The 25,935-nt window shown below is 46.7% G+C and overlaps 1 protein-coding gene across 2 annotated transcripts in view; it reads left to right on the top strand.

The window, feature by feature from the left end:
* LOC106580977 (neurobeachin) overlaps window positions 1-25,935 on the top strand; it is a 313,133-nt gene that overhangs the window by 226,306 nt on the left and 60,892 nt on the right. For both annotated transcript variants that reach the window (XM_045703701.2, XM_014162593.3), the window contains 4 exons: window positions 17,498-17,615; window positions 17,860-17,962; window positions 19,128-19,243; window positions 25,112-25,224. In XM_045703701.2, the coding sequence (XP_045559657.2) occupies window positions 17,498-17,615; window positions 17,860-17,962; window positions 19,128-19,243; window positions 25,112-25,224 (450 nt within the window). The remainder of the gene's footprint in view (window positions 1-17,497; window positions 17,616-17,859; window positions 17,963-19,127; window positions 19,244-25,111; window positions 25,225-25,935) is intronic.

The following is a 25,935-nucleotide window of genomic DNA, read 5'->3' as shown; positions in this document are numbered from 1 at the left end:
GTCTGCTATTAATGCTCCCTCTGCTGCCATTCCCCTCTTAATGAGATGTTATTGTAATTATTGTAATTATCTTGTGTTCCATTATGACGGTGATTGATGTTGTTGTAATGGAGTAGTTCTCTATAATTATAGGAGAGCTGTTGAGACGCTCCTCACTCACTGACTGGTCAGTTAGAACACAGGCTGTGTCTGAACTTCTACCCTTGGCCCATTCCTATTATGCACTTTAGCCAAAGCCATATTCCTTGTATTGTGGAGTACTTTTGACCAGAGCCCTATTCCCTATTTAGTGAACCAATGGCCTCTGGTCAAAAGTATAGTTTTATAGTTGTACTGGAGAGAGACTTAGATTGGCCCTTGATCTCTTCTGTGCTTCTGTCCAGTGTAGAGTTAGTTTGGGCTGTAAGAGGATAGGAGAGCTGCACTGACTGGTCAGAGCAGCAACACAGACTGGTCAGTATAGTGAATGGTACTATATAGACTGGTCAGCATAGTGAATGGTAGTATATAGACTGGTCAGTATAGTGAATGGTAGTATACAGACTGGTTAGTATAGTGAATGGTAGTATACAGACTGGTCAGTATAGTGAATGGTAGTATATATACAGGTCAGTATAGTGAATGGTAGTATACAGACTGGTCAGTATAGTGAATGGTAGTATACAGACTGGTCAGTATAGTGAATGGTACTATATAGACTGGTCAGCATAGTGAATGGTAGTATACAGACTGGTCAGTATAGTGAATGGTAGTATATATACAGGTCAGTATAGTGAATGGTAGTATACAGACTGGTCAGTATAGTGAATGGTAGTATACAGACTGGTCAGTATAGTGAATGGTAGTATATAGACTGGTCAGTATAGTGAATGGTAGTATACAGACTGGTCAGAATAGTGAATGGTAGTATATAGACTGGTCAGTATAGTGAATGGTAGTATACAGACTGGTCAGTATAGTGAATGGTAGTATGCAGACTTGTCAGTATAGTGAATGGTAGTATATAGACTGGTCAGTATAGTGAATGGTAGTATGCAGACTTGTCAGTATAGTGAATGGTAGTATATAGACTGGTCAGTATAGTGAATGGTAGTATACAGACTGGTCAGTATAGTGAATGGTAGTATGCAGACTGGACATTATAGTGAATGGGGTAATATATAGACTGGTCAGTATAGTGAATGGTAGTATACAGACTGGTCAGTATAGTGAATGGTAGTATACAGACTGGTCAGTATAGTGAATGGTAGTATATAGACTGGTCAGTATAGTGAATAGTAATATATAGACTGGTCAGTATAGTGAATGGTAGTATACAGACTGGTCAGTATAGTGAATGGTAGTATACAGACTGGTCAGTATAGTGAATGGTAGTATATAGACTGGTCAGTATAGTGAATGGTAGTATACAGACTGGTCAGCATAGTGAATGGTAGTATACAGACTGGTCAGCATAGTGAATGGTAGTATGCAGTCTGGTCAGTATAGTGAATGGTAGTATATAGACTGGTCAGTATAGTGAATGGTGGTATACAGACTGGTCAGTATAGTGAATGGTAGTAGACTGGTCAGTATAGTGAATGGTAGTATACAGACTGGTCAGTATAGTGAATGGTAGTATACAGACTGGTCAGTATAGTGAATGGTAGTATACAGACTGGTCAGTATAGTGAATGGTAGTATGCAGACTGGTCAGTATAGTGAATGGGGTAATATATAGACTGGTCAGTATAGTGAATGGTAGTATACAGACTGGTCAGTATAGTGAATGGTAGTATACAGACTGGTCAGTATAGTGAATGGTAGTATACAGACCGGTCAGTATAGTGAATGGTAGTATATAGACTGGTCAGTATAGTGAATGGTAGTATACAGACTGGTCAGCATAGTGAATGGTAGTACACAGACTGGTCAGTATAGTGAATGGTAGTATACAGACTGGTCAGTATAGTGAATGGTAGTATATAGACTGGTCAGTATAGTGAATGGTAGTATACAGACTGGTCAGTATAGTGAATGGTAGTATACAGACTGGTCAGTATAGTGAATGGTAGTATATAGACTGGTCAGTATAGTGAATGGTAGTATACAGACTGGTCAGTATAGTGAATGGTAGTATACAGACTGGTCAGTTTAGTGAATGGTAGTATACAGACTGGTCAGTATAGAGAATGGTAGTATACAGACTGGTCAGTATAGTGAATGGTAGTATATAGACTGGTCAGTATAGTGAATGGTAGTATATAGACTGGTCAGTATAGTGAATGGTAGTATACAGACTGGTCAGCATAGTGAATGGTAGTATACAGACTGGTCAGTATAGTGAATGGTAGTATATAGACTGGTCAGTATAGTGAATGGTGGTATACAGACTGGTCAGTATAGTGAATGGTAGTATATAGACTGGTCAGTATAGTGAATGGTAGTATACAGACTGGTCAGTATAGTGAATGGTAGTATACAGACTGGTCAGTATAGTGAATGGTAGTATATAGACTGGTCAGTATAGTGAATGGTAGTATACAGACTGGTCAGTATAGTGAATGGTAGCCTGCTTGTAGCCATTTTAAGACCATTACAACAGTGAAAAGATACACAATGGTCTGTTCTGGGCTTTGTCTCTGTCAGTCAGTGACCATGCAGCTCCCTGCCTGGGAAACTCACGTCTCTCTGTCTCTGAAGGAGAACGGTTCGTTTTGCCTATTCCGTTTGCAGGAATATCTGGTTGTGTTTTTTGTATAACTTTCTTTGGGATCCTTATTGTTACGGCGAGCGGCAAATACTTGGTGAAATGCTGAAAGACTAAAATCAGAGTTGAATGAAGGATGTTGAATTTCTCCTTCAAGCGATTCGCAATCCAATTAAGATTTTAATAAGGGTCATGGTGAGGTCCTTCACGCTGCAGGGGTGGGGGAATGAGGGGGCGGGGGTGCTACTGCGACTGGGGTTTTAGCATGGGGTGAGGGGTGTAGGATGGGGCTGGAGCTGGGGAGATGTTGGGGCGGGATAGGGCTGGAGTATACCATAGGGGCTGGAGTGAAGGATATTGGGCTGGGGCTGAGGTATATTGGGATAGACTAGAGGCTATGGGAAAATTCATAAATGACTAAATAGTCATTTATGCATCTGTGAATATATAGCAGAAGAGAGAAGAGAGGAGCGTACAGGGGTTAGGCCTAGTGTCTGTAGGGACATAATGTTGTTGGTGGTAGCAGGTCTTTCAGAGGAGCAGAGAGGGGAACAGAAGAGGGCCTGGATATGGTGTTGGTGGCGGTGGTGGTGGCGGGCCTTTGAGGGCCTTTGAGGGCCACCTTCCATGCTGGGGGCTTTGAGTGTCTGACAGGCGTTTAACTCCACACGACCTGCTTCTCAAGTGGCTTCGTTTGGGCCCTCAGCAATCCTGTTAGCAGCTACAATTACAATTCATGGCTCCCAGAGAGACTTTGAACAGCCAGAGAGAGCAGAGAGGCACCGAGACTGGAGACCCTTCAGTTTAGTGGAAACACTCTCAAGAGGGTGCACACACACACACACACACACACACACACACACACACACACACACACACACACACACACACACACACACACACACACACACACACACACACGCGCGCACACACACACACACACACACACACACACACACACACACACACATACATATGCGCATGTACACGTACACGCACACACACACACACACACACACACACACACACACACACACACACGCACACACACACACACACACACACAATCACACTATACAACAGATCTTTAGAACAAGTCCAAGTTTAAATAATATAATTATAATATAATGACAAGATTTTATTTTATTTACTGGCCATAATTACTCCACCTTTCTCGTAAACAATAAAATAAATGAATGCATTTGTTTATGCACCTGTTTGCTATGAGTTGTATAATTGTGTGTCTTCATGTAGTTAAAGGTGCTTGTCATTTGTTTAAAGTTCAGGTGTAAATATGTGTTTTATGTCCTCCTTCATCAAGCCTGTCATCAGGTTTCATCAAGCGTACAAACAATAACTTTTTGTTCTGTGAGGGGATTGAATGCCAGAGCACATTCAAACACTTTCAAAAGCAGGGAGAAGAAAGGCTTGGCATGATGCTTAATAGGTGCTTTAGTAATTTTGGAGTTTTCGTAGTTAATCCCTTCTGAAAAGCCTGGGAGAAGAAAGGCTCCAAATGGCCCTCAGTATTAATTTGATGTGACTCCTGTACAATAACGGCTGGGGCTCCCTCTCTCCTCTCACTCCAGCAGGCACCTTCTTTCATCAGCACAGCCTTGGAAGTTCAGCCTAAATGTTTCATGAAACCTCGGCTGTAAGCCTCTTTGGTATTCTGTCTTCATAATGCTACTTTAAGTCTATTATTACTGTACGTTACAGACAGAGGAACACATAGTGAAACTGCTTCTCTTTTATCTGACTCAGATTGATATGGGACAATTAGGAGAGCTGTTGTATTAAACCACACATTATATTATATTACACATCCTTGTTTTATGTTATATTATAATACATAATAACACATCCTATATAACACTATTTCACTGAAATATATATACAAATTAATAGGGAATAATTAATTTAACAGAAAAATACATGTAAAACATATGACATTTAGTGTCAAATATCAACTATCCAACAAAGGAGAGACCAGAGGTGCGTTCAACAAGGGAAATAGTTCACGAACGTTGGCTAACGTTGGCTAACATGCTCCATTTGTTTTGTGTTAGCCGCGACTGTTAACGTTAATGTTAGCTAACAGTATGTGAAGATAGTGTCCGGCGAACGTAAGTGTTTGTTTCGGATCTAAACTGCCAGTAAAAATAACTACCAGATTTAGTAGGAATAGCTAAGTCGTTTTCAGTTTGAATATTGTCCCTAAAAAGCCACAGTAATCCTGACAAAAAGTAGCTGTTTGATGTTTCACCATAACATTTTGAAATGTTCATTCAAATCGTTCAACTGAAATTGTTACTCTGGCAACATGTTTGCTGCAAACAGAAGCATTGTTGAACTCGCCTCAGCATTGTTTTCCCATTCAAAACCAAGACTTGACATTTCAAGAATAGAACATAGAAACTGTTAAAATATAAAACATGAGAAACATTTGTTTGATGTTTGTCTTCCCAGATATACTATTACTGTTATTATTGTATTGTAATATACTATTCAGTCCCACATCAACTTCCTTAATAAATCCCAGTCTATCTCGCTGTGACCTGAGTCCCCCTCAGTTGAACTAGAACAGATAAAGGGCTAGGAACAGGACAGATGAAGACCTTCACCAAATCACCTCTGAATCACCACTGTCACTAGAACATTTACATATAACAAATCATCATTAATCAGTATCTGGTATATTCAAAATTTGGTTAGAAAGCAAGATTACAATGAAACGTTGTAATGTTGTTGTTGTCATACAGGGACACAACATGTCCCTCTTCAATGAATCATTCTGCAGACTCCCACTCTCTCTCCCCATGAGGGTTCCATGGGGTTTCTGAAAGTCCTTATTGGTGTGTCTTCTCTTTCCAGCAGAGAGAGAGAGAGGAAGAGGAAGCGCAGGGGGAGAGTTCATAAATGTATATCGAAGTGAGGTGTCGGGAGCTGGGACTGTCGTTTCAGCATCTCTGCAATGTAAATCCAGTGTTAGAGAAATGTTCTCTACTGATCAGAAATCACACTGAGGATTGGCCGTTTCTTTTCTTTTACTATGTTTCCCTAAAAGTAAGATCTGTCCATATATTTTCCTTCATGTGTGTCTAGAGGTCATTGACCCTGGTGAAAACAGCTTGCATTAATATGCTTTAATCCAGTGTAATTAGTCAAATTACAGCACGCCACGCGGCTTGTCAGGCCTGTCCGTTTTGGCATGCAGGCAACATGGCCTGCTGGAGTCCCTCTGGACAGCACACAACACAGGCCAAACCCACACGCCAGGCTACCCTCCATCTCTCCTTCCTCACAAAGCCATGGCACAAAGACAAAGAGATGGGGAGGCTCTCTCTCTCGCTCCACCCATTCACACCTCTTGTCGTACTCCGTAGCCTAAGGCTGTCCGTCTGCCTGTCTGTCTGTCTGTCTGTCTGTCTGTCTGTCTGTCTGTCTGTCTGTCTGTCTGTCTGTCTGTCTGTCTGTCTGTCTGTCTGTCTGTCTGTCTGTCTGTCTGTCTGTCTGTCTGTCTGTCTGTCTGTCTGTCTGTCTGTCTGTCTGTCTCCCAGTAGTATCAGAATTATATAGGGATGTCTGTTATGGTGGAATGTGAGCCTGGGATTCAAGAAGTCAGAGTAATTATATCAGCTGTGTCCTCTCCTCCTACGTAGCTGTGTGCGTGTGTGTTTCTGAGTGAGAGTAAGACGTATGCTGGTGAGCGCTAGCTACTGAGCAGGCGTCACGCCAGGATTCAAGACGTTTCCACATGGTGTGGGATTAGCTCGGGTAAAAAGATTTAAACTATATAATTACAAGAGGATCAAGTCCAAATGATCTAGTGCAGTCAACAAGCCAGATTAACGTCCTGTTCTGAGCACTGCTCCCTGCCTGGAGGGTTAGCCTCTCATTAGCATACATTTACACACTCAGCTCTGCCGTCCTGAGCAGCCTGTAGATAACAACCTGCTCTACCTTTAACGCAGCTCTCAGCCCTCCTCAGCCCTCCGCCTGCAGGCCTCCACAGCTTGTTGTGCTGTTGACACTGAGACATCAGTCAGGCTAATTCCGCTTTACGCCTGAAAAAATGATGCTCCAGATTCCGACTGCATGCAGGACGTGTCACTCCCCATAATCCTCAAAGAACGTCCGGCGGAAAGGGAGGCTGCATGTTTTTCAAATGATATACCGTGAACGACACAGAGACTTATACGAGTGGAGACAAATCTGTAACATATTATTAAGCGATTCCCAGTGAATAGCAGGGATAAAGGGGTAATGGATGAGGCTGTCGTTATTACCTCTGTGTAGAGGAGAGCGCTGGAGCAAAGGTAGAAAGACAAGATTAATTGAGGACGAGTGAGGCGTTCATTACTCATCAGGCCTTCTCCTCTAACCACTTGCTCTTTCTCTCCTTCGCTTCCGCTGTCTCCTCCTCTTCATCCCTGTCTCTTTTCCTCTCTTCCTCTCCAGCTTGGACTTTTTCCTCTCCATCCATGTATTTTTCCCTCTTCCTCTCTATCCCCGTCTCTATCCCTCTCTTCCTCTCTATCCCCGTCTCTATCCCCGTCTCTTTCCCTCTCTGCCTCTCTATCCCCGTCTCTATCCCCGTCTCTTTCCCTCTCTATCCCCGTCTCTTTCCCTCTCTGCCTCTCTATCCCCGTCTCTATCCCCGTCTCTTTCCCTCTCTGCCTCTCTATCCCCGTCTCTATCCCCGTCTCTTTCCCTCTCTATCCCCGTCTCTTTCCCTCTCTGCCTCTCTATCCCCGTCTCTATCCCCGTCTCTTTCCCTCTCTGCCTCTCTATCCCCGTCTCTATCCCCGTCTCTTTCCCTCTCTATCCCCGTCTCTTTCCCTCTCTGCCTCTCTATCCCCGTCTCTATCCCCGTCTCTTTCCCTCTCTATCCCCGTCTCTTTCCCTCTCTGCCTCTCTATCCCTGTCTCTTTCCCCGTCTCTTTCCCTCTCTATCCCCGTCTCTTTCCCTCTCTGCCTCTCTATCCCCGTCTCTTTCCCTCTCTGCCTCTCTATCCCCGTCTCTATCCCCGTCTCTTTCCCTCTCTATCCCCGTCTCTTTCCCTCTCTGCCTCTCTATCCCTGTCTCTTTCCCCGTCTCTTTCCCTCTCTATCCCCGTCTCTTTCCCTCTCTGCCTCTCTATCCCCGTCTCTTTCCCTCTCTGCCTCTCTATCCCCGTCTCTATCCCCGTCTCTTTCCCTCTCTATCCCCGTCTCTTTCCCTCTCTGCCTCTCTATCCCTGTCTCTTTCCCCGTCTCTTTCCCTCTCTATCCCCGTCTCTTTCCCTCTCTGCCTCTCTATCCCCGTCTCTTTCCCTCTCTGCCTCTCTATCCCCGTCTCTATCCCCGTCTCTTTCCCTCTCTGCCTCTCTATCCCTGTCTCTTTCCCTCTCTGCCTCTCTATCCCCGTCTCTTTCCCTCTCTGCCTCTCTATCCCCGTCTCTTTCCCTCTCTTCTAGCTCAGTCTCTTTTCCTCTCCTCCTCTCCATCTTCCCTTTTCTCTATCCTCCTCTCTATCCATGTGTCTTTTCCTCTCCTCCTCTCCATCTTCCTTTTTCTCTATCCTCCTCTTTATCCCTGTGTCTTTCTCTCTCTGCCTCTCCATGTCTCTGTGAGCCTCCATCCTCCCACACAAAACACTGAGACGTGGGATGGATTTAAGCCCCAGTTTGGTGGCAGCCTTCAGCTTGGTGCACTGAGTGAGCAGCACCCACAGGAGAGGAGCAGACCAAGGGGATTTCAGTCGTCTAATGGCTGACAAGTCCCTGAATAAGTCCCATTAGTGAAGTCCTGCTGAAAGAGTCCAATACCAAATGACTGCGACCACTCGTCTAGCTCCTTAGTGTAGGCCATCTGAAGCTGGGGTATGTAACTGTATGCTGTGTATGTAGATGTTGTGTATCTAAGACTTTGAAAGTGTTACCTACAGTAACTATCATATTAAAATGAATTTGATTAATTTTGTTAAGGTATATAATCAAAGGGATTATTTATTGGAAATGTATTTGAAAGTGTAAAATATGACTTCTGGGCTGATTTCCCAGACACAGATTAAGCCTAGATTTTTTGATTGGTCTTTTCTTGCTCTGTGTATGTTTTGTGACTATTGTACTGGTGGTGCAGACTATGGTGGAGGTATCAGAGAAACCCCCTACCAGCTAAACCCCCCTCTCTCTTCTGTCAGAATGTTTTAGACACACAGCCCCCCCTCCGCGCTACTCAACCCCGTCTGGTAACGTGCGCGAAATACGGCGACGTGACATAAACATTATTGACAAACTTGGCTGGACATTTGGGGCAGTGATCTGGCAGCCAGCACCAGCGGCCTGATGTGATGTATATTCATCCTTTTATCCCAGTGGTCCCAGAGCACCAGCTCCCTGCTACTACTACCAGCCTCGCTCGCTACCACCAGCCAGCACCGTGTCATCTCTCCACACTCCAACCACCACACAAATGGATAGTGACACTGATTATGCAAATCTGTATCTTATTTTCCCCAATACCTGCTTTAGGAGCCTGCTACTTTATTGAAGTTGAGATATGGGAATGGGAGAGGGAACCGAGCACTTCGCCTCCTAACTATAATCTCAGAGAGTTTTAACGTTTCCCTATTTCCTTCCACCCTCATAACAGTCATAACAGTTGTCATGGCAAGGGAAGATCAGATGGAAAGCATGCTTTGATATTTAGGAAGACTTCAGCATCAACCTGAAAGGGACCTAGTGGGGATTATAGTTGCAGTAAAAGGTTGGTTTGTGACAGGCATCGGTCATAGAGCTCAGATATATGTCTCCTCTCATTTACTTAACGGAACATAGCAATACTTTTTTTATGGATTAGTCCTCAAGAGAAAATTTCAGAACACTTTTCCCCCCCAGTATGAAACACTGTTGTTTTTTCACCATAAAACCTTTTTAACCTGTTTTTCAGTGATTGGTTTTATTTTTAGTTGGTTTGGTCCTGATGGTCTGTTGAATGGCCTCTTGTTGTTTCCCACCCCATGCTGTCTACACAACACAACACACACACACACACACACACACACACACACACACACACACACACACACACACACACACACACACACACACACACACACACACACACACACACACACACACACACACACACACACACACACACACACACACACACACACACACACACACACACACACCACTATAATGGAAGAGAAATGAGATGCATGTTCCAGAGCTGCTTGACACGTGTTGACACACAAAATGAGATTTGTTTCCTTTGTTTTGAAGTTAGGGTTGAGAGGCCCAGTGCCTGTGTTGCGTAGTGATTCATTTAAAGAAAGAAGAGATGAATACATTTCTGACAGGATGGTGAGCAGAAAGCAGAGTGGAATAGTTTCACTATAACAGCATGCCTAGCATAAAGTGGAACAGTCACACATGGTAAAATAAGTTGTGAAATGTGTTGATTGGGGCTGGGGTGTCTCTCATTCTTACTTTGTGAAATGAGCAGAATGTTATCCTATCTACACTTAAGATAAACTCTAACATTATAAACTCGAGATACTACACTGAACAAAAATCTAAACGCCACATGTAAAGTGTTGGTCCCATGTTTCATGAGCTGAAATAAAAGATCCCAAACATTTTCCATAATCACAAAAAGCTTATTTCTCTAAAATTGCATGCGCAAATTTGTTTACATCCATGTTAGTGAGCATTTCTCCTTTTCCAAGATAATCCATCCAGTTTACAGGTATGGCATATCAAGAAGCGGATTAACAGAATGATCATTACACAGGTACACCTTGTGCTGGGGACAATAAAAGGCACTCTAAAATGGGCAGTTTTGTCAAACAACACAATGCCACAGATGTCTCAAGTTCTGAGGGAGTGTGCAATTGGCACGCTGACTAGCTGTTGCCAAAGAATTGAATGTTAATTTCTCTACCATAAGCCCCCTCCAATGTCATTTTAGAGAATTTGGCAGTACATTCAACCGGCCTCACAACCGCAGACCACGTGTAACCATGCCAGTCCAGGATCTCCACATCCAACTTCTTCACCTGTGGGATCGTCTGAGACCAGCCACCCGGACAGCTGATGAAATCGAGGAATTTCTGCACAAACTGCGTGCTCGTCGTCCTCACCAGGGTCTTGACCTGACTGCAGTTCACCTCGTAACCGACTTCAATGGGCAAATGCTCACCTTCAGTGGCCACTGGCACACTGGAGAAGTGTGCTCTTCATGGATGAATCCCAGTTTCAACTGTACCGGGCAGATGGCAGACAGAATGTATGGCATCGTGTGGGCGAGTGGTTTGCTGATGTCAATGTTGTGAGCAGAGTGCCCCATGGTGGTGGTGGGGTTATGGTATGGGCAGGCATAATCTACAGGCAGCAATCACAATTGAATTTTATCGATGGCAATCTGAATGCACAATGATACCGTGACAAGATCCTGAGGCCCATTGTCGTGCCATTCATCTGCCGCCATCACCTGTTTCAGCATGATAATGCACGGCCCCATGGCGCAAAGATTTGTACACAATTCCTGGAAGCTGAAAATGTCCCAGTTCTTCCATGTCCAGCATACTCACCAGACATGTCACCCATTAAGCATATTTGGGATGCCCTGGATCGACATGTACAGCAGTGTGTTCCAGTTCCCGCCAATATCCAGCAACTTCGCACGGTCAGTGAAGAGGAGTGGGACAACATTCCACAGGCCACAATCAACAGCCTGATCAACTCTATGAAAAGGAGATGTGTCGCGCCACTTGAGGCAAACCTTTTCTTTATGGTATCTGTGACCAACAGATGCATATCTGTATCCCCAGTCATGTGAAATCCATAGACTAGGGCCTAATGAATTTATTTCAATTGACTGATTTCCTTATATGAACTGTAACTCAGTAAAATCTTTGAAATTGTTGCATGTTGTTTATACTTTTGTTGAGTGTATATCTACAGTCGTGGCCAAAAGTTTTGAAAATGACACAAATACTAATTTTCACAAAGTCTGCTGCCTCAGTTTGTATGATGGCAATTTGTATATACTCCAGAATGTTATGAAGAGTGATCAGATGAATTGAAATTAATTGCAAAGTCGCTCTTTGCCATGGAAATGAAAAACATTTCCACTGCATTTCAGCCCTGCCACAAAAGGACCAGCTGACATCATGTCAGTGATTCTCTCGTTAACACAGGTGTGAGTGTTGACAAGGACAAGGCTGGAGATCACTCTGTCATGCTGATTGAGTTCGAATAACAGACTGTAAGCTTCAAAAGGCGGGTGGTGCTTGGAATCATTGTTCTTCCTCTGTCAACCATGGTTACTTGCAAGGAAACACGGGCCGTCATCATTGCTTTGCAATGAGAGCAACTTAGAGCAACTTATCCCAACCATCCAGGAACAGTTTGGTGACGAACAATGCCTTTTCCAGCATGATGGAGCACCTTGCACCTCCCTCCCTCCCTCCCTCCCTCCCTCCCTCCCTCCCTCCCTCCCTCCCTCCCTCCCTCCCTCCCTCCCTCCCTCCCTGAGGTCAGGTTGTAAACCGGCATTCACAGTGTATGTTGTTTCTCCCTCCCTCCCTCCCTCCCTCCCTGAGGTCAGGTTGTGGATGCAGTGTTCACAGTGTATGCTGATGCTCCAAATTACTGTGTGTGAAATCCTCCCCACTCTCCTGGGGGAGCAGTCATATCACTCTCCTTTCATATCCTCACCCTCTCTCTCTCTCTCTCTTTCCCTCCTTCTCTCTCTCCTTCTTCACTTTCTCTTTTCTCTCTCTCTCTCCCTCCTTCTCTCTCTCCTTCTTGTTCTCTCTCTCTATCTCTCACTCTCACTCTCATCTGTTCTCTCCATCTCCTGGGCTGTGGATCAGGCAGTGTCAAGGCTTTCCACTAGAAGCCTATTAGCTGTGTGCAGGGAGAACACAGAGGAGCTACTATGATAGCAGGTTGTCACTCTGCTCCCCTCTCCTTTATAACTGTATCAGTCATGCTGGCTTGGGGCCTGACTCGATCATCTTATTATGGCCCCATCTCAGCAGAACTGACTGACACGCTCGCACACACACACACACACACACACACACACACACACACACACACACACACACACACACACACACACACACACACACACACACACACACACACACACACACACACACACACAGTTATTAATGTCAGTCACATTGACATTAATAAATAAATACTCTAAATGCGTGCTGTTCAATAAGGCTGGACAGTACAGGGTTAATGTCAGTCACAGCATAGGACAGTACCGGTTAAATTCTGAATAAATGCTAAAAGACCAATGAACAAAATGAAGACCAGTTGCTGCTTTGGACTCTGAAAACTAAATGTAGTGTTCTATGTATGTCTATGTGATGTTTTCTATGTTATTCCATGTGAGCTTCAGCCTAAACACTGCTGTCACATATGTCTCTCCTAATTTCAGCTGTCACAATATTTCTCCACACTGATGTGATATTCCACAGGCTCAGTGCAGCTATCTGCCCTCTGTCACATCACACAGGGACAGGAAACAAAAGACAGAAACGTTCAATTGCATTATGGTCATTATAGGAGAGGTATGATCTCCACCCAGCTTAGAGACCAGCACACACACACCATGGGATCTTAATGTGTGTGCGTGTGTGTGTGGGGAGGAACCTGCATGGAAACAAAGGGCTTGTCTGCCTCCAGGCCCTCCCCAGCCCCACCCCGCTCCCCCTGCAGTGTGACAGCCTGTGAGCAGAGCAGAGCAGGGCGGGTGACAAGGCGGGTAGTGGGGTGGGTAGGGGGTGAGTAGGGGAGACAGGGTGGAGGAGTCACGGGGTGGGTCTGGAGGGGCCTGGTCCTCCCCGGTCATCCTTCCTGGTGGTGGGCTGATTAGATTGGGGCCGAAGTCTCCAGCTGGCAGGCAGGACTGGGCTGACACACACACACACACACGCACACGCACACACACACACACACACACACACACACACACACACACACACACACACACACACACACACACACACACACACACACACACACACACACACACACACACACACAGGCAGGCAGGCGGGCAGGACTGTCTGTGACTGGGTGCTGGCTGGCTGACTGGCTGGCTGGTAGGCCGGCTGGCTGTGTCCCAATCGCTCGTCAGCTCTGACACCTCTGACAGCTTCAGCAAACAGGTTCATTAAATGACATTTCTTACAGCTGCTTCTCTCTCTGGGCTTTGTCAAGCCTCCAGTCTACAGGGGCCCCTTTTTCTCTGGGCTTTGTCAAGCCTTCAGTCTACAGGGGCCCCTCACTGCTTGTTGGTTTAAACCAAGGCTTTGTTGTTCTGACATAATGTTTTGATGTGGGCTGTTTGAAGCGGAGGCTTTTTAGCCTGTGTGTTGTTGCTGGTGAGGCCTTTGGCCTGCTCTGTATTTAGCCCTGTGGCCTGGCCTGCCTGCTCTCTGTTCCCAGTCACAGCAACAGACAAGAGGAACCAGGAAGGGGTATTACATCCAGGTAGTCACACCCGCTCCTATAGTTTTTAATGTAAGGTTGATCAGGCCATGCATTATAATAGTATTCTCTTGTCATTTCTCAGTTATTTCTGCATATTTCTCATCTTTCTTCATCCTGATCTGTTCACAATCTCTCCATTCATCTATCTGCACCTTTCTCTACATCTCCTTCTCTCCACCTTTCCCTCTCTCCATCTCTCCTTTTCTCCATCTCCCCCACTCTCCACCTCTCCCTCTCTCCATCTTTCCTCTCCTCTTCCTCCTCCTCAGCAGCTCCCTACTACAGGCGTTCTCTGAGCAGACAGTCTGTCTCTATGACAACTGTTAGAGTCTGGGGTTGCTGATTTGTCAACCTGGGGCAGCACAGGGAGGAGAAACAAAGATGCCACCACCCCTCCCTCCCTCCCTCCCTCCCTCCCTCCCTCCCTCCCTCCCTCCCTCCCTCCCTCCCTCCCTCCCTCCCTCCCTCCCTCCCTCCCTCCCTCCACCTGCCACCTTCTTCCCTTCACTCCACTCCTCTCCATCTAATCCACTTCTAATTGAGCTCCAGAGACTTTGATGTGGCAGGTAGGTCGAGCCACAGCTATTCCAGGGAGAAATTAAGGCACCGCTGCCTCTCTCCTCACCTCTTCTCCCCTCTCCTCCCCCTCCCCTCTTCACGTCCTCTCCTCCTCTGCTCCTGCTTGTCACTGTTTTAAATGAGCATTAGCATTGGACCTAACTTCCCCAGCCCAACATCTCACTCTGCCTCCCTCCCTCGTTCCCCCCTGGACTGTCAGTCAGGCTCGAGCTACATCCCCTCTCTGTGTGTTGTGTTTCGGCTGTTCTCTCTCGCACACCTCCCTGGCTGGTTCTCTTGTCTCTGTCTGTGTCCAGCTACACTGATAAGATGGGAATGTGTGTGATTGTAACCTGGGGAGACTAGGCCGCCCCAAGGGCTCAGACAGTGTTGGACGAGGAAAGGGGGAAGGAGGGAGGGAGGTGTGTTAGGGGGATCATTTTCACCTGTCACGGAGGCCTCTCTTGATCTCCCTCGGTAGAGCCTGCTGTCCCAGAGGTGCTGCACACTAATGATCCCCATCTCCTCATCCCCCTCTCCTCTCCTCTCTGTTGCTCACCCCCATCCTTTCCTTTCCTCTTCCCTCTCCTCTCCTCTATGTTGCTCACCCCCATCCTTTCCTTTCTTCTTCCCTCTTCTCTCCTCTCTCACCCTCTCTCCTTTCCTCTTCCCTCTCCTCTCCTCTCTCACCCTCTCCATTCTTCTTCCCTCACCTCTCCTCTCTCACCCTCTCCTTTCCTCTTCCCTCTCCTCTCCTCTTCCCTCTCCTCTCTCACCCTCTCCTTTCCTCTTTCCTCTTCCCTCTCCTCTCTCACCCTCTCCTTTCCCCTTCCCTCTCCTCTCCTCTCTCATCCTCTCCTTTCTTCTTCCCTCTCCTCTCTCATCCTCTCCTTTCTTCTTCCCTCTCCTCTCCTCTCCTCTCCTCTCCTCTCCTCTCCTCTCCTCTCCTCTCCTCTCCTCTCCTCTCTCATCCTCTCCTCTCTCATCCTCTCCTTTCTCCTTCCCTCTCCTCTCCTCTGCTCTCTCATCCTCTCCTTTCTTCTTCCTCTCCTCTCCTCTCCTCTCCTCTCCTCTCCTCTCCTCTCCTCTCCTCTCCTCTCCTCTCCTCTCCTCTCCTCTCCTCTCCTTTCCTCTCCTCTCCTCTCCTCTCCTCTTCTCTTCTCTTCTCTTCTCTTCTCTTCTCTTCTCCTCTCCTCTCCTCTCCTCTCCTCTTCTTTCTCCTTCCCTCCCCTCTCCTCTGCTCTCTCACCCTCTCCTTTCCTCTTCCCTCTCCTCTCCTCTCTCACCCTCTCCTTTCCTCTTCCCTCTCCTCTCCTCTCTCACCCTCTCCTTTCCTCTTCCCTCTCCTCTCCTCTATGTTGCTCACCCCCATCCTTTCCTTTCTTCTTCCCTCTTCTCTCCTCTCTCACCCTCTCTCCTTTCCTCTTCCCTCTCCTCTCCTCTCTCACCCTCTCCATTCTTCTTCCCTCACCTCTCCTCTCTCACCCTCTCCTTTCCTCTTCCCTCTCCTCTCCTCTTCCCTCTCCTCTCTCACCCTCTCCTTTCCTCTTTCCTCTTCCCTCTCCTCTCTCACCCTCTCCTTTCCCCTTCCCTCTCCTCTCCTCTCTCATCCTCTCCTTTCTTCTTCCCTCTCCTCTCTCATCCTCTCCTTTCTTCTTCCCTCTCCTCTCCTCTCCTCTCCTCTCCTCTCCTCTCCTCTCCTCTCCTCTCCTCTCCTCTCTCATCCTCTCCTCTCTCATCCTCTCCTTTCTCCTTCCCTCTCCTCTCCTCTGCTCTCTCATCCTCTCCTTTCTTCTTCCTCTCCTCTCCTCTCCTCTCCTCTCCTCTCCTCTCCTCTCCTCTCCTCTCCTCTCCTCTCCTCTCCTCTCCTCTCCTCTCCTTTCCTCTCCTCTCCTCTCCTCTCCTCTTCTCTTCTCTTCTCTTCTCTTCTCTTCTCTTCTCCTCTCCTCTCCTCTCCTCTCCTCTTCTTTCTCCTTCCCTCCCCTCTCCTCTGCTCTCTCACCCTCTCCTTTCCTCTTCCCTCTCCTCTCCTCTCTCACCCTCTCCTTTCCTCTTCCCTCTCCTCTCCTCTCTCATCCTCTCCTTTCTTCTTCCCTCTCCTCTCTCATCCTCTCCTTTCTTCTTCCCTCTCCTCTCCTCTCCTCTCCTCTCCTCTCCTCTCCTCTCCTCTCCTCTCCTCTCCTCTCCTCTCCTCTCCTCTCCTCTCCTCTCCTCTCCTCTCCTCTCCTCTCTCACCCTCTCCTCTCCTCTCCTCTCCTCTCCTCTCCTCTCCTCTCCTCTCCTCTCCTCTCCTCTCCTCTCCTCTCCTCTCCTCTCCTCTCCTCTCCTCTCCTCTCTCACCCTCTCCTCTCCTCTCCTCTCCTCTCCTCTCCTCTCCTCTCCTCTCCTCTCCTCTCCTCTCCTCTCCTCTCCTCTCCTCTCCTCTCCTCTCCTCTCTCACCCTCTCCTCTCCTTGTGTTGGTGTTGATGGGTGTAACCCAAAGGCCTGTTTTTTCTGTTTTTTTTACACCCTGGTTGCGGGTTGCAGACCATCTGAAATAGGTGTTAAAGACACAGAGGTGAAACTGGAGTGGGAAATAGAATATTTAGAGACAATATAAGTTTACAACCTTGCTGCAACATAGCACCTCTTCTGTGTTTGTCACAATGTAAAACCTTTGTGTGGTCTCTTTCCCTTCGTGTTCCTCTCCTCCTCTCCCCTCCCCCTCCCTTCCCCTCCTCTCTTTTCCTCTCCTCTCTGCAGGTCCTGGCGTACTCAGAGGGTCTGCATGGTAAATGGATGTTCAGTGAGATCAGAGCGGTCTTCTCCAGGCGATACCTGCTCCAGAATACTGGCCTGGAGGTCTTCATGGCCAACAGGAGTAAGCATCCCACACACTCATTACATCCCAAATGGCACTCTATTCCCTATATTGTGCACTACTTTGGAGCAGAGCCCATAGTGCACTACCAAGGCCTACATAGAGAATAGGGTGCCATTTGGGAAACAGACACACTCTTCTCTCATATGTGTCCTATTTGCATTCTGATGATGATATATAATAAACTGCTTCTCTTAAGTGCTTTAACATAGAATTAATAAAGTTTTGTTATCTCTCCTCCCAGCGTCAGTGATGTTTAACTTCCCAGACCAAGCCACAGTGAAGAAGGTGATCTACAGTCTACCCAGGGTCGGAGTAGGAACCAGCTATGGCCTACCACAAGCCAGGTAAACCATACACGTACACATCTACATTCACACGCAAACACACACACATTTACATTTTTTAGTTCATGAAACATTTTGTTTGGTCTTATCAATTCCTCATCTATCTTACTAGCTCCAGAGTAGTATTGTGTAATGCATATTATTTTCAGGGTGTGTATTGTTAGTCTCCCCACCTAACCCCTTTGTGTGGTGGAGTGTGGAGCCGGCCCTGGCAGCAGCTGACCCTGTCTGCAGCAGAGACATTTTAAATCCCATTGCTCCTGTCATTGGAGTGAGTAGTCATTGACCCTGACTGAACTGATCTAATTCTCTAAGTGAAGTCTATAGCACAGAACTGCAGCCTGCCTGCCTTTCTGACCACTGGCCACACAGTAAAATACACAGAAGGAGACGGACGACAGTCCCTTCACCTTACCTACACTCTGTCATTAATTACCACAAAACACACATCTATTGTTAGCTATCAGTTAGCTAGAGTTAGCTATTGACTGGCTAGTGTTAGCTATCTGCTGCTAGCTAGTGTTATCTGTCAGCTAGTGTTAGCAATCTGCTAGTGTTAGCTATTGGCTAGTGTTAGCTATCAGCTAGTGTTAGCTATTGGCTAGTGTTAGCTAGTATTGTTAGCTATTCTAGTATTAGTTATAAGTCAGTTAACTAGTGTTAGCTATTGGTTGGTATAGTGTTAGCAATTGGTGTTAGCTATTGATTGGCTAGTAGTTTTAGCTATTACTAGCTATTGTTTGCCAGACTATGGTCTGGCCTATAACTTGACATTACGACTGTGAGAGGTTTTTTAGAAACAGCCTCCATCCAACTCTTGATTCTCACCATGTGTTGAGTTGAAGTCACATCAAGGCCTGCAGGACTCTAACTCTTTGGTCATGGCTGAAGAATGCTCCAGTTTCACATGCTGCTGAGGTTGTCACACTGTGCCAGTGTGTGGTGCTCTGAGCTCGGACTGAATGATTGTCTGTCTGCGAGTGTTGGTCTTTAGCTGGTCAATGTGTGTCTGGTTGTGCACTTAGGTTTCTTGAGTACGCTTTCAAACCCCTTACTTAAACCTCATTGGTTTGAATGAGCCCTGTTCAAAAGTAATGCACTACATAGGGAAAAGGGTGGCATTTTGGACACAGCCTAAGGTTTTTCTTCCCCTGTTGTTGTGCAGGCGTATCTCCATGGCGACACCCCGGCAGCTCTTCAAGTCGTCCAACATGACCCAGCGCTGGCAGAGGAGGGAGATCTCCAACTTCGAGTACCTCATGTTCCTCAACACCATCGCAGGTCAGCATCCCTTCTCCTTCCTTTCCTCCTCTTTCCTTTCTCAGCCTCCTCCTCTCTCCTCTTTTCCCTCCTCTCCCTTTCTCCCCCTCTCCTATGCTCTCTCCCCCTCATCTTGGATGGATCCATGTTGTTGTGTTGAGCAGATTAATGTAGTGTATGTTGTTGTTGGCTGTTAAAACATGCCAGCCAAGGCCTACAGGTAAGTTGTCTTTGTTTAAGGAGTAGGATGCTCTGTTCAGTGTTCAGTTCACTCCTAAGCAGTAATACTGTTAGTACCGTAGGTTGCCTACACTTCACTGTTCATGTGGAGGAATATGACTGTTATTTGAAGAAAGAAAAGAGGGAAAATGGAAGCAAGATCACACATCCTCCAGGATACTTAGGGGTTGTGTGTGTGTGTGTGTGTGTGTGTGTGTGTGTGTGTGTGTGTGTGTGTGTGTGTGTGTGTGTGTGTGTGTGTGTGTGTGTGTGTGTGTGTGTGTGTGTGTGTGTGTGTGTGTGTGTGTGTATGTGTGTGTGTGTGTGTGTGTGTGTGTGTGTGTGTGTGTGTGTGTGTGTGTGTGTGTGTGTGTGTGTGTGTGTGTGTGCACACGTCTTTGTCGCCTCTCTGATCTGAACTGTGACTAACTGGAAAACGAGAGTGCCTGGCGCACCATTCCTCTCTGTGGGGTGTCACATCCCTCGCTCCCTCGCTCGCTGCAGAGTCATGCATATTTATAGTTATCTGTGGCGTGAGTTCGATACATTATTGTCATCTAATTAGATGTACGGCAGACAGAAAAACATGGTGGAAATTCATTAAAATGTGTGGTAATGACCTGAGCTGCCAAAAGTGTCAGGGAGGTGGGGTGGAAGACAGGAGGGGGATGGAGGGAAGAGAAGGAGGAGAGGAGGGGTGGTGGAGGAGAGGAAGAGAGGGCGAGAGGTGTTAACGTGCAGCCAGTGCTCTTCTAATTAAACACTATTCTACTGTTATTAACATTCTGACACTTCAGAGTGTGTGTGTGTGTGTGTGTGTGTGTGTGTGTGTGTGTATCATCCTGACACTTCAGAACAGGCTGGAACTCTACCCAAAATGCACCACACCACCACCCTTGTCTCCCCCCTGCACCCTCACACCCACCTCACCACCCTCACCTCTGTTTTTCCTTACACCACCACCCTAGAATAGCACTGACACATCTACCCACACCACACCACACTGCCATCCCTATCTACCCCCTACACTCTTACACCCTAACCCCTGTCTCATCCATGCACCCTCACATACAGGACCCCCCTCTCCCTCTTACACCCTCACCGAAGAACAGGAACAGGCTACAGCAGAGGTAAATCTACTCACACCATTATCTTCCCAAGCGAATGCCCAGGCTTAAGCTCAGTGTGCTAATGCAGTCTTGTGACATGCAGGACACTTGGGTATGAACCCAGTCTGTTACAGCAGCTCTGGGAATGAACGGGGCATGCGTGTGATTTTATATCTGTAGCATCCATAACACCCTGCTCTTACCCTAACCCACTACCATATTCTATCATCATTTTCTACATTTACATTTTGGTCATTTAGCAGAATCTCTGATCCAGAGTGACTTACAATCACCTTAACCACTCTAACCCTAACCCAGCATCATAATGTACCATTCACAACACCCAGATCTAACCCTAATGATTGTCTATACATCACAGCAGCAGCAGAACCACCTTTCCATTAAACTACATTAAACACTTAGCAGCCATCTTATTTGCTGTGGGAACTTCTGTGTAGTAATCTAGTACATTATCATTTGCATTTTTAACATCCCTATTTGGGTATGACATGTTTCTGTCAGAGGAAGTAAGGGTAGCCCCCAGGGACACACAGAGCCGAGAGGTTGGGGACAGAGCAGAGCAATGCAGAGTAGAGCAGGGAAGCTAGAAGATTGGGAGTTTGAGAGGTTATAGGAGGCTGGTACGTTGGGGACAGAGCAGAACATTGCAGAGTAGAGCAGAGAGGCTAGTCTGGGAGGTTGGGAAAAGTGGGCTAGGAGGCTAGGGGGATGGGAGGCTATGGAGTTGGAAGGATGGGAGGCTAGGGGGTTGGAAGGATGGGAGGCTAGGAGGTTGGGAGGCTAGGGGGTTGGGAGGCTAGGGGGTTGGGATGTCGGGAGGCTAAGGGGTTGGGGGGATGAGAGGCGAGGGGCTGGGAGGATGGGAGGATGGGAGGCTAGGGGGCTGGGAGGATGGGAGGCTGGTAGGTTTGGAGCTTGGATGTGTTTCAGGAAGCAGAGGGCTGCTGTGTGACTGATGGCTCTGTAAAGATGAAATAGCTGAAGCATTATCTTTGTTGTAGCCTCAGGTCAAGCCTCATCTTTCACTGAGGTACAATATGCAAGTGTGTGTGTGTGTGTGTGTGTGTGTGTGTGTGTGTGTGTGTGTGTGTGTGTGTGTGTGTGTGTGTGTGTGTGTGTGTGTGTGTGTGTGTGTGTGTGTGTGTGTGTGTGTGTGTGTGTGTGTGTGTGTGACACCATATTGTTGTTAGAAGAAAAATGTATTTCTGTTTAAACTAAACCGTCAGTTTGGAGCGCAGCATGGAAACTTCTCTGTCTACAAACCAAACAAAACTCACTTCAAACCAAACACCTATCACACTGCTGCACATCATCTCACACTAAACTCAGGAAAAGGGTTTTGAATGTCTATCTTGCAGTATCTTGGATTTAATTGAAATTGGAGATTTAATGTATCATTTTAACTAACCTCCAGATGAGCTTCAATGCCATACAACTCTCCTTCCGTGGCCTCCAACTGCTCTTAAACACAAGTAAAACTAAATGCATGCTATTCAATCGATCACTGCCCGCACCTGCTCGCCCGCCTAGCATCACTACTCTGGACGGCTCTGACTTAGAATACGTGGACAACTACAAATACCTGGGTGTCTGGTTAGACTGTGAACTCTCCTTCCAGACTCACATTAAGCATCTCCAATCCAAAATTAAATCTAGAATCGGCTTCCTATATCGCAACAAAGCATCCTTCACTCATGCTGCCAAACATACCCTCGTAAAACTGACCATCCTACCGATCCTCGACTTCGGTGATGTCATCTATAAAATAGCCTCCAACACTCTACTCAACAAACTGGATGCAGTCTATCACAGTGCCATCCGTTTTGTCACCAAAGCCCCATACACTACCCACCATTGCGACCTGTACGCTCTCGTTGGTTGGCCCTCGCTTCATACTCGTCGCCAAACCCACTGGCTACAGGTTATCTACAAGTCTCTGCTAGGTAAAGCCCCGCCTTATCTCAGCTCATTGGTCACCATAGCAGCACCCACTCGTAGCATGCGCTCCAGCAGGTATATCTCACTGGTCACCCTCAAAGCCAATTCCTCCTTTGGTCGTCTTTCCTTCCAGTTCTCTGCAAAAATCTCTGAAGCTGGAGACTCATATCTCCCTCACTAGCTTTAAGCACCAGCTGTCAGAGCAGCTCACAGATCTCTGCACCTGTACATAGCCCATCTGTAAACAGCCCATCTATCTACCTACCTCATCCCCATACTGTATTTATTTATTCATCTTGCTCCTTTGCACCCCAGTATCTCTACTTGCACATTCATCTTCTGCACATCTACCATTCCAGTGTTTAATTGCTATTTTGTAATTACTTCGCCACCATGGCCTATTTATTGCCTTAACTTACCTCATTTGCACTCACTGTATATAGACTTTTTGTTTTCTTTTGTTCTGCTGTATTATTGACTGTATGTTTTGTTTATTCCATGTGTAACTCTGTGTTGTTGTATGTGTCGAATTGCTATGCTTTATCTTGGCCAGGTCGCAGTTGCAAATGAGAACTTGTTCTCAACTAGCCTACCTGGTTAAATAAAGGTGAAATAGGTTTGGTTTATTAAAACGATTGTGTCAGTGCTGATAGTGGTGTCCTGTCCTGTTTGACTGGCTGTTGTGGCTTTGCTGCTAGTTTGTAATACTGCTTTATAATAAGTTGTTGATATCACACCCACAGCTCTGTTCTCTGATTGGACCGGCTCATAATAGTGCATTCTGTTTGGACCAGCTAATAGTTGTGTCTTCTGATTGGACCAGCCCATAACAGTGCTTACTGATTGGACAGCCCATAGCAGTGTTTTCTGATTAGACCATCCTATAACAGTGCTTGCTGATTGGACCAGCCTATAGCAGTGTCTTCTGATTGGACCAGCCCATAACAGTGTCTTCTGATTGGACCAGCCCATAACAGTGTCTTCTGATTGGACCAGTCCATAGCAGTGTGAAATTAGAGAGGACTTGTGGCGACATGGAATGTTGAGGAACTCCTCATAGTTCTCATAGCTGAGTTAGGGTTCCATCTGAAAACCATCATCCCACTGAAGGGGAAAACTAAGCTCTCACATCTGCATGTGGGCACTGCCATGACTGAAGTATCCATGGTAACCACCACAGGATGTCCAATCAGGAGGCTAGCCTGGTGGTGTCACATGAGGCATGCTCAACGACAACACGGTGACTAGGAGAACAGTTCTATATCTCTGTAATTACATATACACCACAGACTACATATAGACACTACACACACTACACACACTACATACAGTATACACACTATACACACACACTTCATATATACCACGTCAGGAGACCCCTTCGCTCCTAAACATGGGCGTATACTCCCTCTCCGTCCTCTAGGTCATCAGGCTGCTGATTATCCCGCACGCCTGTCACCATCGTCTCGCGCACATTCGCATCATGACACTCACCTGGACTCCATCACCTCCTTGATTATCTTCACTGTATCTGTCACTCCCCTTGATTCTTTCCTCAGGTGTTATTGACTCTGTTTCATGTCGGTGCGTTTGTGTTTCGTGTTTAGTAGCACACATAATCTCAATTTCTCGTGTGTGTGTGTGTGTGTGTGTGTGTGTGTGTGTGTATGTGTGTGTGTGTGTGTGTGTGTGTGTGTGTGTGTGTGTGTGTGTGTGTGTGTGTGTGTGTGTGTGTGTGTGTGTGTGTAGGGTTTTTGTGGTGTGTACATTTTTTTATAACTGCTGGGTCAAAAATGACCCTAAGAAAATCTTTGTACCCTGGTGGTGTACAGCTTTCATGGAAATATGAACAAAGGGAATGTTTCACTTTTTCTAATGTTGGGGTCACTCTAGGAAAAGTCATCAAATTTCAAGTTGAAAAAATATAATTAGGTATTTTTATTGTCTCAGCCTTAGGCCTATATATCACGGTCGACATGCATATGAACTAACAGGTTATAGAGCAAACAACACACACCCTAGGTTGTAATATGGCTTTTTTTCCCCTGGCTTGGCTTCCCCAGTGAATTTACCCACGCACTGCTACTGCCCTGAGTACAGACCACAAAGATCTCCCCCACCACACAAGCTCGAGGGGGTGCAAGACCGGACAGGAAGATAACGTTAGTGACTCAACCCACTCAAGTCGAGTATAGCGGGAAAAAAGCCTGGAACAACGTGATGCACCCCTCCTAGGGACGACATGGGAGAGCACTAGCAAGCCAGTGACTCAGCCCCCGTAATAGGGTCAGAGGCACACACACACACTAAGGCCTCCACACAGAGAGCAGACTGAGGACTCTATTAGAGGCGGTGTCGTCCTCCCAGACAGGAAGTTACTCTGTCAGAAACAGGAAGCTGACCTGAGAAGAGTCTAATGGAATGCTCTGATGGAATGTTGCATGCTGGGTCACCAAAGTAACCTAAGCCTTGTGTGTACCCCGCAGTTCTCCCCTGTATCCTGCAGTTTTCATCCCTCACACATCCTCCCCTGCCCCACCTCATCCCCTCCTCTTTTCTCTCACAGAACTTATCTAACAGATCTCTGTCTGTCTGTCTGTAGGGAGGACCTACAACGATCTGAACCAGTACGCCGTGTTTCCCTGGGTTCTCACCAACTATGAGTCCGAGGAGCTGGACCTCACCCTGCCGGGCAACTTCAGAGATCTCTCCAAGGTACTGTCATTCTGTTATACAACCTGCAGGACTGGGGGGGGGGGGGGGGGGAATTTGCATCATGTGCTCAGTCTGAACCCAGCGCTGGAATGTAGAGAAGGAGCTGATAGTTTAACATCACCGCAGGTCCTAACACTGGAATACCACATATTCACTATATAATGCACTACATTTGACCAGTCCCAATAGGGCTCTGGTCAAAAGTGGTGCATTAAATAGGGATTAGGGTGCCATTTGGTACGCAAACATAACATCCTAACAGATCCCAACACTGGAATAGCAGCTTAAGTGTCTCTGCTCTGTTTGGTACTGTATCGCCTCAGCACAAACGGAATGTTCTAGTGTCTCTGCTCTGTTTGGCATGGTACTGTCCTCGACCATCAACAGTAGGAGAGTTTTTAGTGTCTGTATGATGAGGGCTTCTGGCCCTGTTTAACTTCCTAGCAGCTCTCTCTCTCTCTTTATCTCTTTCTCTCTCTCTATCTCTCTACAACTCACAGACTCACTGACCTGAAAACAATCACATTCCTGTCTGAGCTTTCCTTCTCTCTCACTCTATCGCTCCCTCCTCACCCCGTTCCCTTTCGCTCTCAAAGTGCCGACTCCCTGACTCTCTCTGAGCTTCATTTTCACAAACGTTTTTTATCAATTTTCGCCTCAAATCCCAGACAAATGTTTGCTAGGGAGGGAGGGAAGCAGAGGGACAAGCAG

The sequence above is a fragment of the Salmo salar genome, chromosome 20 (assembly GCF_965601325.2).
Source record: "Salmo salar chromosome 20, fSalSal1, whole genome shotgun sequence".
NCBI classification, from domain to species: Eukaryota; Metazoa; Chordata; class Actinopteri; order Salmoniformes; family Salmonidae; genus Salmo; species Salmo salar.
The sequence above is the reverse complement of the archived record's forward strand: the minus strand, read 5'-3'. Positions and strand labels throughout refer to the sequence as shown.